The 13,791-nt window shown below is 68.6% G+C and overlaps 1 protein-coding gene across 1 annotated transcript; it reads left to right on the top strand.

Moving 5' to 3' along the window:
* Window positions 1-9,498: 9,498 nt before the first annotated feature.
* On the top strand, window positions 9,499-11,294 carry SLC52A3 (solute carrier family 52 member 3). The gene is made up of 3 exons (XM_059827284.1): window positions 9,499-10,526; window positions 10,791-10,914; window positions 11,024-11,294. Exons 1-3 carry the CDS (start codon window positions 9,499-9,501, stop codon window positions 11,234-11,236), a joined length of 1,365 nt encoding a protein of 454 aa, XP_059683267.1. The 3' UTR covers window positions 11,237-11,294.
* Window positions 11,295-13,791: the final 2,497 nt, after the last annotated feature.

Here is a 13,791-nt window from a genome sequence, read left to right as displayed (position 1 = left end):
CCTCTGCGCCGGCACCGGGGCGTGGGGTGGGCAGCCGCCACGGGCAGCGAGGTGCTCAGGTGCTGTCGGCTGCAAAGAGGGGCCGGAGTGAGGGGCGGTGGCGGTGGCCGGCTGGCGGGCGCTGCCTGCCTGCCTGGCCCCTGCCCGCGCCCCGGCCTCGCCGGCAGACAAAGGCTGCACGGGGCTGTGCGGTGCCGCACTGTCTGCGCCGGCCGCGCCGGGCTGCCTATTTGAAGGCAGGGACCACGCCTCCTCCCGCCACCGAGGCCTCCCCGAAACGTCCCCTGGCCAATCCGTGGAGCAAGCCTGCTTCAAACCGCATCCGGGCCAATGGGGCCCGTGGGGAGGGCACCCCGGCCCCGGCGAGGGGCACCCTGGGGAGCGAGGCTGGGGCCGAGAGGGGCGGTTTGGCCCAGCACCCCTCACCGATGCTCTGCCCACATCCCCTGTGCCCCAGGGTGCATCGCCCGTGCCCGGGGGTGCATCGCCCACATCAAGAGGTGCATTGCCTGCGTGCAGGGGTGCATCCCCCACTCCCAGGGGAGCATCGCCCACATCCAGGATGCATCACCCATGCCCAGGGGTGCATCACCCACTCTCAGGAGTGCATTGCCTACACCAAGGAGTGCATCACCTTCACCCGGGGGTGCATCCCCCCATGCCCAGGGGAGCATTGCCTGCTCCCAGGGGTGCATCCCCCATGCCCAGGGGTGCATCACCTGCCCCACTCACCCACCACCCTGCAGGCTGGGGGATTTGCTCAGCCCCCTCAGCTCTCATCCCCTTTGCAGGCTCTGGGACTGCTCCCAGGCTCCCCGCTCCCACCCTGGAGCCCCTTGGAAAGCACCGGCGGGGGTTTCCACCCGTGCTTCCCCGGCCGAGGTGTGCCAGGAGCCACGCTGGGGCCCCGTGAACCCCATGTCCTTGGGCCCCCGCCAACCCCAACAAGCACAACCTCCCACCCCAACGGTCGCGCAGAGGCACTGGCCCGCCCACAGTGTGGGGGGGCCCAAATCAGCCCGGCACCCCTCTGCAGCCCCCTGCCCGGCTGTCCCCAACGCCCCTGCCTGGGGGTGGGCACAGCCGGAGGGGCCCCCACACACAGAGGGGCTCAGGCAGCGGCGGGGCGCGCAGGGGGACGTGCGGGGTCGGACCTGCCCCCACCTCCCCCTCCCTTCCCATTGCACCCCTGGGGTCCCTGGCTCGGGGCGCGGACGAGCCCCGAGGAGGTAACAGCAAGCCCCAGCACTCACCGGGTGCGGTGGTGGGCACGGCAGGGCCCAGCGTGCCGCGGCCCCGCTCTCCTGCGGCGGCCCCAAGCAGGCTGCCGTCACCGTCAGCCGCTCGCCTGCGTGCACAACTTCCTGGGTGCAACCCAGGGCCTGTCCCAGCGTCGGCCACGGGCGGCGGGAGCCAGCCCCGGCACCCACAGCACCGCACCACAGCCACGCCGAGTCACGGCTGCACCGTCTGCAAGCCCACGTATGCCATGTCACCCCCGGCCCCCCCGGGGTCTGTACCCCAATGGGGTCCCCGCGCAGCAGCCGTCCCGGCATACAGTGCATCTGCCTGATGCGCTGTGACGGGCGAGCGCCCGGGGGGAGGCTGGCTGTCCCTGTCCCCATCCCTTGCCCAGGGGGACACGCTGCCTTCTGACCTGGAAAGTGTCTGCAGGGGGGCCAGCCAGGCTTGGGGACAGCTGGGGACGGTCCCAGCGCCAGCACAGACCCTCCTGCCTCCTCCCCTGGGGTGGCTTTCTGCACCCCTCTGCAGGGAACCCAGCGCAGGAGTGACGTGGGGACAAAGCCAGCAGTGCAGGCCACCAATGTCCTTGCTGGGCAAGGACAGGGACAGGCGGGGTACCCCTGCCAGAGCCATGCTTACAGCCCCCACGGGATGGAAGGCTGGGCTGTGCTTGGCGCTGCCCAAATGCACGGACAGAGCCGGGTCCCGCAGCCCAGCTGGTCAACAGAGACCCGGGGTGATGGGGAGCACGGGGTGCCAGCCGGGTGCCCATGCAGCAGTGCCCCTTTGTTCCAGCGCTGCCCGGACCCCATGCCCCGCAGCAGCACCCTGCCGACGGCCAGCCCCACTGCCCTTGTACCCTGTGGCAGGCTCAGGGAGGGCTCCCCAGCTCGGCACCCGGGAGCCCTCGTTGGGGACTGGAGCTCAGCTCGGTGCCAGAGGCTCAGCCCCGAGGCCAAGCCACGGAGGGCACGGCTGTTGGGGCGCAGGGACGAGGACACACGGCCCCCCAGCACAGCCACCTGCGGCCAGCGTGGGCTGCCCTCCCCTGCCTGGCCAGCAAGCACGGCCCGGCCGGGCACAACCTGCTGCTCTGCATTCCTGCGGTGCTGAGCCGCCTGCCCTGGCAGGGCCATGCAGCGCCGGGCTGCACCGAGCCCAGCCAAGCTGAGCTGAGCCACCCTCCGAACAGCCCCAAATCACAGCGACACCATCCCATGCCCCACGCCCGGCCGGAGCACGGGGACCCGAGTGCCAGGGCTGACAGCCCCGCTCATGCCAGGCAATGCCCGGCAGTGGCCCCGGCTCCTCTCCCTCCTCTTGTGGGCAGCCCAGCCGGGCTCACTTGGCACACCGGATCACCTCCTGCCTAGAGTCAGCTGCTCGAGAGAGCTGTGCCAGGAGGTGTGCGGTTGTGCCTCCCTCTCACCGGCTGACCCAGCCCCATGCTGCTGGCACAGGACCGGCACAGGACCGGCACAGGACCGGCACCACCTCCACCACCTACCTGGATCGGCCCTGTGACGTGGTGGCCTCCTCGGCTCAGCTCAGCTGCCACACTGCTTCTCCCTGCGAGGGGTGTCCCGATGTCCCCGCGCCTCGTCCTCCCCAGCCACGTCCTCCCCTTCTCCCTGCGGGACGGCGGCTGGCGGGGCGCTGGAGCGGCTCCGTGCTGCGGCTGCTCCCGCTGACTCAGCGCCGGGTGAGGACGCCCTCCGAGGCAGCTCAGTGCTCACATGGGATTAAAATCACGGGGCATTCCTCCATGCCAGGCTGTGTCACGCAGCGTGACGGTAACTGGTGACGTCCCGGCGCGGATGCCGGTTCAGCCCGCAGTGCCGGCTGGGTAGCGCGGATGCACGGCCTGAGGTGCTCATGCTGCCAAAGCCAAAATGGTTCTGGATGTCCCCTGCCCGCTGCAGGCAGAGGGTCCTGATGCCATGCCAGGGCTTCAGGGAGAGGGGAAAATTCCCAGCCCTCCCGCAGGCAGGGAGCTGCCGCCCAGCTCCCCACGTGCCACCGGCACAGCCAGCTGGCAGGGCCTGCTCCGATTTGGAAAACTTGCCTTGTTTCCCCATGCACCTGGCAGCAACCCTCTGCAATAAACTCCAAAATGCAGCAAAATAACCCGGATAGCAGGAAGGGAGGTGACAGACCGGAGCAGGGTCACCAAGCCCGCACACGCAGGGACCTGCTGGCCCGAGCCCAGCCCCGGGGTGGCTCCTGCCCCATGGTACAGGCATCTCCCGCGGCAAAGACCGGCTCTGCGTGGAGGGGCCGAGCGTTTCGCCCACGCAGCACGGAGCTCGATTACAGCCGTGCATTTTTCAAACTGCTCTTGGAAGCAAGACAAGGAGCTGGCGGAGGGAGGAAAGCCGAGCGAAGCACACGGAAAACAGCCATCTGGGCGCCGGAGGGCTGCCCTGCGCTTGGGCAACGGCAAAGGTGGATCCGCACAACGAGCTCGGCTGGAAAAACACTGCCTGGCACGGCGGGCGAGGGCAGAGCCTGCAGGCGCCTGCCCGGCCCGGCTGCGTCCCCCGCGGCCGCCGAGCCTGCGCTGGGTGCAGGCAGCGGCTGCAGGCAGCTGCCCGGGCACGTCTGGGCAGCCGGGTGTTTCTGGAGCGGGGCGTTGGAGCCAGGCAGCGTCCCGGAGCCTCGCCCTCCCTGGGAGCATCCCGGGATGGGTTTCGGGAGGGCAGCCCACCGCAGGAACGCTCCCCCAGCACCTGGCTCAGCACCTCTGCCCCTGCCCCAGGGACGCGGGGACAGGGCAGGGACGGAGGAATGGCGTTTGGAAACAGGGGGACAGGCGGGTGCCATCCCTGGCTCTGCTCTCACCTCCCACAGAGGCTCGGGGCTGGGCCCCCCCCCTCGTGCTGCTTCGAGGACCTCCTGGGAGCTAAATGCAGCCGCCAACGAGCAAAAAACATGCTCAGTGGCCAGAACCTTCCTGGAAGTGCCGGGTGGAGGCGGCTGCAGGAGCCCGGCAGCACCCGTGGAGCAGCGAGGCCGGGGCTCGGCATGGCTCGGGCAGCCCCAGAGGCGCCCCAGAGCTGGGAGCCCCCCCAACCCCCTCGTCTTGGCAGGCGCTAATTCCTAGTGTTTAATTACAGGCCCTCGCCACGCTGAGGCTGTGCCCAGCTTCGCAGTGGGGGAACGGCCCCTGCACCACGTGCCCTGACCCAGGGTGAGCCACCGCCAGCTCCTGCCTCAGTTTCCCCAGCTGTAGGCTCTGCAGAGCAGCTCTGCCAGGCAGGGGCAGCTTTCCAAAGGACTTGGGGACTCAATGGAGAAGCTGTCACCAGGACCAGCATCGTCTTGCTCCCTGATGCAAGCAGGCAGAGGGAAGGATGCTGCCCGCACCCGGCTCTCCCCACACGTCTCCGCAGGCAGCAGCTCGGGGCCAGGAGCCGAGGAGGTGACAGATGGGGACATGCCGGGCGCGAGGCCTTTGTCTGCACGGTGATGACGGTACGCGGCGGCACGGACCCGCAGATGGCGGCTGCCAGTGGGGCCGGGGCCGCAGCCCGTGGCCAGGCAAGCGCCGGGCCCTGGGGATCCAGCCCTTTTGTCGGGGTCTCACCTCCGGCAGCGGCCCCTTCCCGGCCGCCCCCCACCAGCCTTTCAACTTTCAACTTGACCTGCTCCTTTCACATGGAAATGGGATGCAAATGGGGCCGGGGGGCTGCCAGGGGCCAGCGGCTGCGACCTGCCAGCGGGTCCCCACACCCAAGTCTGGGGGGTCATACCCCCTCGCCTGGGGCAGCCGGTGGTCCCTGGGGTAAGGGGGTCCCCTTTGTCCCCCGGCAATGGAGCAGCAGCCTTCCCCTACCCAGGAAGACCGTCCCCACTGCTCTCAGCTGAACGCAGATATTAGGGGATGGCTCTTGCCTGGGCTGAGCTCGAGGACGGACTCCCGCTCTCCCGGGCTGCCGATCCCCCCATGCCCTCCCACCATCCGGGCACCCCCGCGGCACGGGCAGCATGCCCACCCCGGGGAGCCCCGCTGCCCACCCTGCCCGGCAAAGTCCCGCGGCCGGGGACCACTCGGCTACCAAATGTTGCCATCTGCCTCTGGGGCCTTCGCTCACATCTGCCGGGGGTGCGGAGGGGCACGGGGCCGGGGGCTCAGCTGCAGCGTGGGGAGGGGGCGGAGGGGGCACAGCCGTCTCACACCGCACAGGCAGGGCAGGCAGCACGTGTCGGGCGGATTTGGGTGAGGAGCGTGAACTGGCGGTGTTGGGGTCCCGCATCCAGCACCCCCTCGGGCTCCGCTGCCCCTGCACCGCAGCCATTTGCCCTTGGGAAGGGTCTCACTGCCAGCCGCACCGCTCCTTTGTGCTACCAAATTAAACACAGGACAATCGCCGTCCCCTTCCCATCCGCCCTCCCCGTTCCCTTCCCCATGGACGCATGGGGACCTCAACTGCCCCGGGGCCAGCCTGAGCCCCCCCGTGCCTTGTTTCTCCCAGCATCTTGGACCTGCTCCCCTCCTCCCAGGTCCCCCCGGGTGCCTGTACTGGTTTTGACTGGGATAGAGTTAATTTTCTCCATAGGAGCTGGTATGGAGCTGTTTTGGATTTGTGCTGGAAACAGTGCTGCTAACCCAGGGATGTTTTAGTTATCGCTGAGCAGTGCTTGCACAGTGTCAAGGCCTTTTCTGCTTCTTACACCACCCCACCAGCAAGCAGGCTGGGGGTGCACGAGGAGCTGGGAGGGGGCACAGATGGGACCCCACTGAGCAAGGAACATCCCAGACCATACGATGTTGTGCTTAGCAATAAAAGCTGGGTAAGAAGAAGGAAGGAGGGACACTCCGGAGTGACGGCATTTGCCTTCCCGAGTCACCCGCAGGCGTGCTGGAGTGCTGCTGTCCTGGGGGTGGCAGAACACCCGCCTGCCGTGGGCAGCAGTGAAGGATTGCCTCCTTTTGCTTTGCTCGCGCACACAGCTTTTGCTTTCCCCGTGAAACTGTCTTTATCTCAACCCACTAGTTTTTTCCCATTTACCCTTCCCGTTCTCTCCCCCATCCCACCGGGGCGGGGGTGAGCGAGCGGCTGGGTGGTGCTGAGCTGAGCTGAGCTGAGGTGCCCCTGTACTCGGCGCTGGTGAGGCCACACCTCGAATGCTGTGTTCAGTTTTGGGCCCTTCACTCCAAGAAGGACATTGAGGTGCTGGAGCGTGTCCAGAGAAGGGCGACGGAGCTGGTGAGGGGTCTGGAGCACAAGTCTGATGAGGAGCGGCTGAGGGAGCTGGGGGTGTTCAGTCTGGAGAAGAGGGGGCTGAGGGGAGACCTCATCGCTCTCTACAACTGCCTGAAAGGGGGTTGTGGTGAGGTGGGTGTTGGTCTCTTCTCCCAAGTGACCAGTGATAGAACGAGAGGAAATGGCCTCAAGTTGCACCAGGGGAGGTTTACGCTGGATATTAGGAAAAATGTCTTTCCTGAGAGGGTGGTGAAGCACTGGAAGAGGCTGCCCAGGGAGGTGGTGGAGTCACCATCACTGGAGGTATTCCAAAAATGTGTAGACGTGGCACTGCGGGACATGGTTTAGTGGGCATGGTGGGGTTGGGGTGGTGGTTGGACTTGATGGTCTTACAGGTCTTTTCCAACCTTAATGGTTCTGTGATTCTGTGATTCTGTGAGCTGCCTGCTGGGGTTAAGCCACAAACTGTGTCCTCTCGCCGCTGGCACCCAGCCGTGCCAGCACCGTCCCCGCAGCCCCAGGGGCACAGGGACACCCTTGTCCCCGCTGCAACCCCGTAGTCGGAGCGGAGCCGGAGCCAGGAGCAGGGCAGGGTGCAGGGGCGGGCTGCAGCCCCCGGAGGGACAGGCACAGGCGGGCAGGCCGGGCAGGGCAGGCAGGGCGGGCAGGGCGGGCAGGCCACCGGAGAAGGCAGCCCCGGGTTTTGCAGGGCTGCAGCCTGCTCTCCCAGCGACACCCGGTGGGTGCTGGGGGAAGAGCCACCGTGAGGCATCCCGGGGCGGTGGGTGCTGGGATGGGATGGGATGGGATGGGATGGGATGGGATGGGATGGGATGGGATGGGATGGGATGGGGTGGGATGGAGGGGCTTCTGCTGCTGGGGGTGACCTTGCCTCTGTCTCCTCACCTGGGTCACCTCCCGGCCGGCGCAACTGGCTCATCCGCCGGCTCACAGCTTGGCTGATCGCCTGGTCCCATCTCTCTGGACGTGTGGTCAGAGGTGCCCAGCCCCACAGTGCACCCGAGGTGGGACAGCCGCCACGCTCAGGGTTCTCCGAGGGCCCCATCCCAGCCTGGGACCCTGCAGAGATCCCCGGTGGGGACAGGCACCATCACCGGGTGAAGAAGCAGCCTGAAATAGGTGGGACGCAGTTCAGCCGGGGACAAGTGCAAAGTCCAGGACACCACCAAGAATAATCGCTGGCACCCAGCCAAGCTGGGGTGCATCGGGCCAGCGATGACACTGCGGCGAGCACCCTGCACCGCGGCCGGGCAGGCAGCGGGCGTGGGGCCATCCCTGGCACCAGCGGTACGTGGGGACAGAGGGCAGGGGTGGCCCCCAGGGCAGGGCGGGGGCCGGGCTGTCCCCGAGGCTGGCAGGGAGAGGGCAGGAGGTGTCAGCAGCTGGAGGTGGCATGGTTGGACTTTGGCCACCGGGATGGAGTTTGGAGCGCCCACCCGGGGAGAGGGGCTGTGCTGGCAAAAATTGGGGACCCACTGAGGCATGAGTGGGGGGGGGGGTCCTGAGCTTCTGCCCACTCCAGCTGTGCCCCCGTGCCCAGGCTGACCCCAGCCCCTGCCCTGTGGGGGGGACAGATAGGACTGGAGCTGGTCCCTCTGGCCCCTGGGCACTCCTCCCTCTGGCCACGAGGGTCCCCTGGGGAGTGGGACCCCCCCTCATTCCTCCAAGGACTTCAGAGCTTTTCCTTGCGCTTCCTTATCGCTTTTATCTCATCACACCCTGTGCTGGCAGCCGGCCATCCCCGCAGCTCATGTGTCCCCAGGACTCGCTGGGACCCCCCCACCTGGGGCGGGAGCCCCGACACGCGGCCTTGGACTCCGCTGCCGAGCACGGGGCAGGAGGGTGCGGGGTCCCCCCGGCCACCCCCCGACCCGGGGACTCTGCCCGCTGGGACCAGGACGGGGGGCAGAGCGGGAACCGGGCCGTCACCCATCTGCATCCGGAGGTCGTGACGTGCCTGCCCGACGTCACGGCCCCGGCAGCCGGGACTGGCTCCCGCCCGCGTGCTGCTGCCGAGTCCCCAGAGCGCAGTGAGTCCCTGGGGAGAGTGCCGAGGGGCCGCTCAGAGCGGGAGCCCGCTTCCCTCCCGCCTCCCGCTCCCCACCGGGGCCCCCGATGCCTCCCCGCGGGGCCGGGGCCGTGGGTGGGTTGCGGCACCCACCGCGCTCAGCCGCGGCAGCGGTGGGTGCCCTCCGCCGGGCTGGGCGCTGCGGCGGAGGGCTGGAGCAGGGCTGCGGGGGCCCGGGGACGGGGGGCCCTGGGGGTCCTCCTTCCCGGGAGCGGGATGGGAGCCGGTGCCCGGGGCGGGCAGGGGCTGTGGCCCGATCCTGGCTGACTCAGCTCGCTGGTATGAGCCGAGGCGGGTTTGCAGGTGGGGCTGCCGGGGCCCTTCTCCCCGCGGCCGCCGGAGCCTGCCGGGATCCCACGGGACCCGGCTGGGAGGAGACGGGCGCTGCTTTGCCCTGCCCTGCGGATGCGGTGGGAGGTAGGAGGCCTCGGCTCCCAGCAGAGCAGCTGCCCAGGCCTCCCGGCCCGCAGGTGAGAGCCATCTTCGCCCCGTGCCAGGCCGTGCCATGCCGTGCCGTGCCAGGCTGTGCCGTGCGGCGCCGTGAGCTGGGGCAGGTTCGATGCCCTGCCAGGTCCATCCCAGCCCTGCGCCTGCTGCTGCCGAGCCCCAGAGCTCCGGGCCGGGGCCCGGGCGGAGCCGAGCAAGTCCCGCACCCCGTGCAGGAGGGCGCAGCGTCGTTGCCCGTGGGGAGCGGGGGGCTCAACTGGGCTTGCGGGGGGCTAAGGGGGGCCGGGCCGTGGGGAGGCCAGGCTGCTCCGCGAGTCCCGCACCCCCATGGCGTGTGGGAGAGGAGCAGCTCTGCCTGCCTACCTGCCTGCAGGAGGGGGAACGCAGGCAGCGGTCGCGGGAGGCCAGGGTCAGGGTCCAGGGGGGTCGGGTCTCACCCCGCCACTGATCGAAGCCTCTCCCTGCAGTGCAGCAGTGTTGCCCCCGCGCCCGGGCACCCGTACCCGAGCCATGGTGCTGCTCACCCACCTCCTCGCCTGCGCCTTCGGCACGGGCTCCTGGGTGGCCGTCAACGGGCTGTGGGTCGAGCTGCCGCTGCTGGTGACGGTGCTGCCGGAGCAGTGGGACCTGCCCTCCTACATCACTATCATCATCCAGATGGCCAACGTGGGGCCGCTCTTCATCACCTTCATGCACCGCTTTCGGCCCGGCTTGCTGAAGGAGGTGGCCGTTATCTACGTGGTCGTGGCCGTGGGTGTCGTGGCCTGCTTGCTGCTGGCCTTCCTCTGGAACTACACGTCCCCCATCGCCGGGAGGCCCCACAGCACTGCCTTCCTGCTCCTCACCTTCTTCCTGGCCCTGGTGGACTGCACCTCCTCCGTCACCTTCCTGCCCTTCATGATGCAGCTGCAGCCCCAGTACCTGAACACCTTCTTCATAGGTGAAGGGCTCAGCGGGCTGATCCCCGCGCTCATCGCCCTGGGCCAGGGCTCCGGCATCTCCAGCTGCGCCAATGTTACCCATGTGGTCAACATCACCACCGGCAACGAGACCGTGGAGAGCACCGTCTTCCAGCTGGAGACCCGCTACCTCCCGGCCAACTTCTCGACCCTCCTCTTCTTCCTCCTCATGACTGTAATGATGCTGACCTGCTTGCTGGCCTTCTTCTTCCTCACCAGGCAGCCCAAGGTGTGGGAGCTCTCCCAGCAGCAGCTGTTTCCCAGCACCATCATGCTGAGCTCATTTGACCAGATCCCCGATGAGGGACCTGGCTCGTGGCTGAGCGGAGACTGCCCGTGCCCGAAGGATGCCAGAGGGTCTGGGGACATCCCGCTGGAGAAGGTCTCCTACCCCCTGGCCAAGTTCACCTTCATCTACCTCCTCATCGCTTGGGTGAGCGCTCTGACAAACGGGGTCCTGCCGTCCGTGCAGTCCTACTCCTGCCTGCCCTACGGCAACACCGCCTACCACCTCGCGGCCACGCTCAGCTCCATGGCCAACCCCCTCGCCTGCGTCGTGGCCATGGTCCTGCCTGGCAGGTGGGTACTGGGGCGCCGGGGGCTGCGGCAGGGTGCACCCCGGGGGCTTCTGCCCCAGGAATGGCCCCCACTTTGCAATGAGGTACGGGGAGAAGGCACCGGGTGGGAGAGGGTCCACAGGGTGCCAGTGCCCTGGCAGCAGAGACACCCCAGGAAAGGAGGATGGGGTCAGCAGGGAGCCGGTCAGCTCGTGCCACGGGTCTGTGCCGCTGGCTGGGGCTGGGCTGGCAGCACTCCCTGGTGTCACCCGCATGTCCCTTGCAGGTCCCCGGCCCTGCTGGGCACCCTCACCATGGCCGGGACGGGCTTTGGCGCCTACAACATGGCCATTGCGGTGATGAGCCCCTGCCCGCTCCTCCAGCAGTCCCGGTGGGGCAATGCCATCATCGTAAGTCACGGGGTCCCTCTCAGCCGGGGAGGTCACTGCGCTGTCTCCCGTCCCCGTGGCGGGGGACATCTGTGGCCCCGCTGACTGCTCTCCCCCTCTGCGCTGCCAGGTCCTCTCCTGGGTGCTCTTCACCGGGACGCTCTCCTACGTGAAGGTGATGGTCGGGGTGATCCTGCGGAGCCGCAGCCACAGCGCACTGGTGTGGTACGGGGCGGTGGAGCAGCTGGGCTCCCTCCTCGGGGCCCTGCTCATGTTTCCCCTCGTCAACATCTACGGCTTCTTCAAATCCGCCGACTACTGCAGCCTGCAGTGCCCGGCGTGAGCGGGATGGGCACCCCTTGCCAGCACGCACCCCCAAAACCAGTGAGGGCCGGGGGGCCGGGAAGCAGTGCTGGGACCGGGGCGGCTGCGGGCATGTCGCCCCACCGGGCTCTGCTGGGTCCCTGGGCGGGAGCAGCTCGTTGGCTTTGTCCCCAGCCCGGGCACGGGCCGTCCCCATTGCGTTCAAAGCAATAGAAGGTGTTTGCTCAGCCCTCGGCCTCTCTGGTGCCCGTGTTCCCCCATGCCGGCGGGCAGGGAGGGGCTGCCGGTGCCCCCCACCTGGGTACTGCTTGGCTGGGGGGTCTGGCGCTGTTTGGCATCGTGCCCCAAAACCACCACCCCTGGGACCCCGCGGGTGGGCACAGCCCCAGCTGCACCTGGCAGCACCGGCGGCGTTCCCGGCCCCGTGCCGCAGCGGAAGCAGCAGCTGCCCCCGGGACGGTGGGTTTGCAGCCAGCTGCGGGGAGCGGGGACAAAGGTGGCTTGGGCAGGGCTGTGCCGGAGCCTGCCCTGGCCGTGAGGAGAGGGACCGGGGGGGAGCGCGGGGTGGGGGGCTTTTACAAGGACCCCAATAGCAGCTAGGGAAACTGAGGCACGGTGGGACTGGGGGGACCTGCCTGGCGTTTGCCACCCGGTGCTGTGGCCCTGTCCACACTTTCTGCTCCCTCCCCGTAGCCCTGTGCCCCACTGCACCCCATCCCAGCCCCACTGCACCCCGAGACGGGCAGTGCTGGGGGTGCAGAGCCAAAGAGGGGCCACGGCACAACCCCACGCCCAGAGCGGTGCTGGGCACGGCGCCGGTCGGGGGAGTGGCAAGGGACCAGTGCCAGCGCTGTGCCACCTGGTACCCAACTGCGCCCCGGCCATGCCAGCCAGGGTGGGGGTCGGGTGGGCACCGGGGCATGGCGGGCGTGGGGGGTCGGGGGGCAGCGGCAGCCCCCAGGTCAGGCCAGCACCCGCGCCCCACACGCGCCTGCTCCCCTTCCCGGGGCACGAGGCAGCCGGGCCTTTGTCCCCGGCCCTTTGTCTGGCAATCTGCTCCTCGAGCCGGCGGCAGCGCCAGACCTGCGCCTGTCGTGCCACAAAGCCACGGATTGGAGCCACTTCGGGGCTCCGGCTGCGGCCCGGCTGCCTCCGGGAAGGACGCGGCTGGAATAGCTAATGGCCAGCAGCCCCCCGAGTCGGCGGCGCTGGGGGGGCCCCACGGCTGAGGCGGCAGAGAAGGCAGGGGCGAGGGCAGCGGGCTCTGCCCCCCGGCCCCACCGGCCATCCCCCCGGCAGCTCCTGGCTGGCCCCACAGCAGCACGTGCCCAGGATGCGGCCCCGTGGGGGATGAGGACCAGTGGGAGGTGTGGGAGCACCGTGGGGTGGCTTGTCTCACCCTGGGAGGAGGACGCGTCCCGTGGCCCTTGCGGGGAGACCGGGAGCCGAAGCGGGGACCCGGCCCCTCTCCCCCTGCACCCCCGGAGGATGCTCCTGCCCTTGGAAGCCCCCAAAGACCCTCGCCCACCAGACACCCGCCGCCCCCTCCCTCTCGCCGGGAAATAATCGCCTCCAATGGGAATTATTTCCATACAGCTGCTCGGGAAGGCACGAATTCAGCCCTCGCCCGGCCACAGCGGAGGAGAAAGGCTGAGCCTTTCTTCTGGCGCTCCCCTCCCTCCCCACCGCGGCGGGGGCAGGTTTGGGGGGGCCCAGCCGCTGCAGTCAGCAATATTAGCACAGCTCGGCAGGACTGATTGCAGGTTATTACCATACATTATCTCAGTCCCCTGCCTCTGAAAGGAGCCGGGTTCCTATTCCCCCTCTCCCAGCCCTCCCTCCCCCTGTCTTTTACACTTAATTACCTCCCTTATTACACCACAGCCTGGAGAGAGACAAAATCCCGGGCAGCGGGCGGGCGGGCAGGCCTGGCCCAACTAGGGCGTAAGTAATCGCCCGTTCTCCAAACGTGCCTTCAAGGAGAGAAACGGCACACGCGCGGATAAATAAACCGGGGAGCCGAGGCCGGGAGCCCGGTGCGTGGTGGGGATGCCGGGAGCAGCCCGGCAGGCGACGTCCCTCCCGGGGCCGCGGCCCTCTGGGAGAGGTGACCTTGAACTTGGCAGAGCCCTGACGTCAGGGCTGCGCTGCGGGGCCAGATGGGACTCGTGTCGCTGCCTGCGAGCCCCGGCCGAGCGCTGCGGGAGGGGGGAGGCGAGACCCCCAGCCCACGTGGGGAACAGCCCCGGGACCCCCAGCCCCGAGAGTGGGCCTGGCGGGGTGGGCTGCGGGGTGCCCTGGGCTGTGGGATGCTGTGGGATGCCCCGGGGTCTAGGGTGCTGTGGGATGTGGGATCCTGTGAGATGTGGGATGCTGTGGGATGCTGTGGGCTGTGGGATGCCCTGGGCTGTGGGATGCTGTGGGATGCTGTGGGCTGTGGGATGCCCTGGGCTGTGGGATGCTGTGGGATGCTGTGGGCTGTGGGATGCCCTGGGCTGTGGGATGCTCTGGGATGCTCTGGGATGCTGTGGGCTGCGGGATGCCCTGTGCTGTGGGATGCTGTGGGATGCTCTG

The sequence above is a fragment of the Gavia stellata genome, chromosome 20 (genome assembly GCF_030936135.1).
Source record: "Gavia stellata isolate bGavSte3 chromosome 20, bGavSte3.hap2, whole genome shotgun sequence".
Classification (NCBI taxonomy): Eukaryota; Metazoa; Chordata; class Aves; order Gaviiformes; family Gaviidae; genus Gavia; species Gavia stellata.
This window is presented reverse-complemented; position numbering and strand designations above follow the sequence as displayed.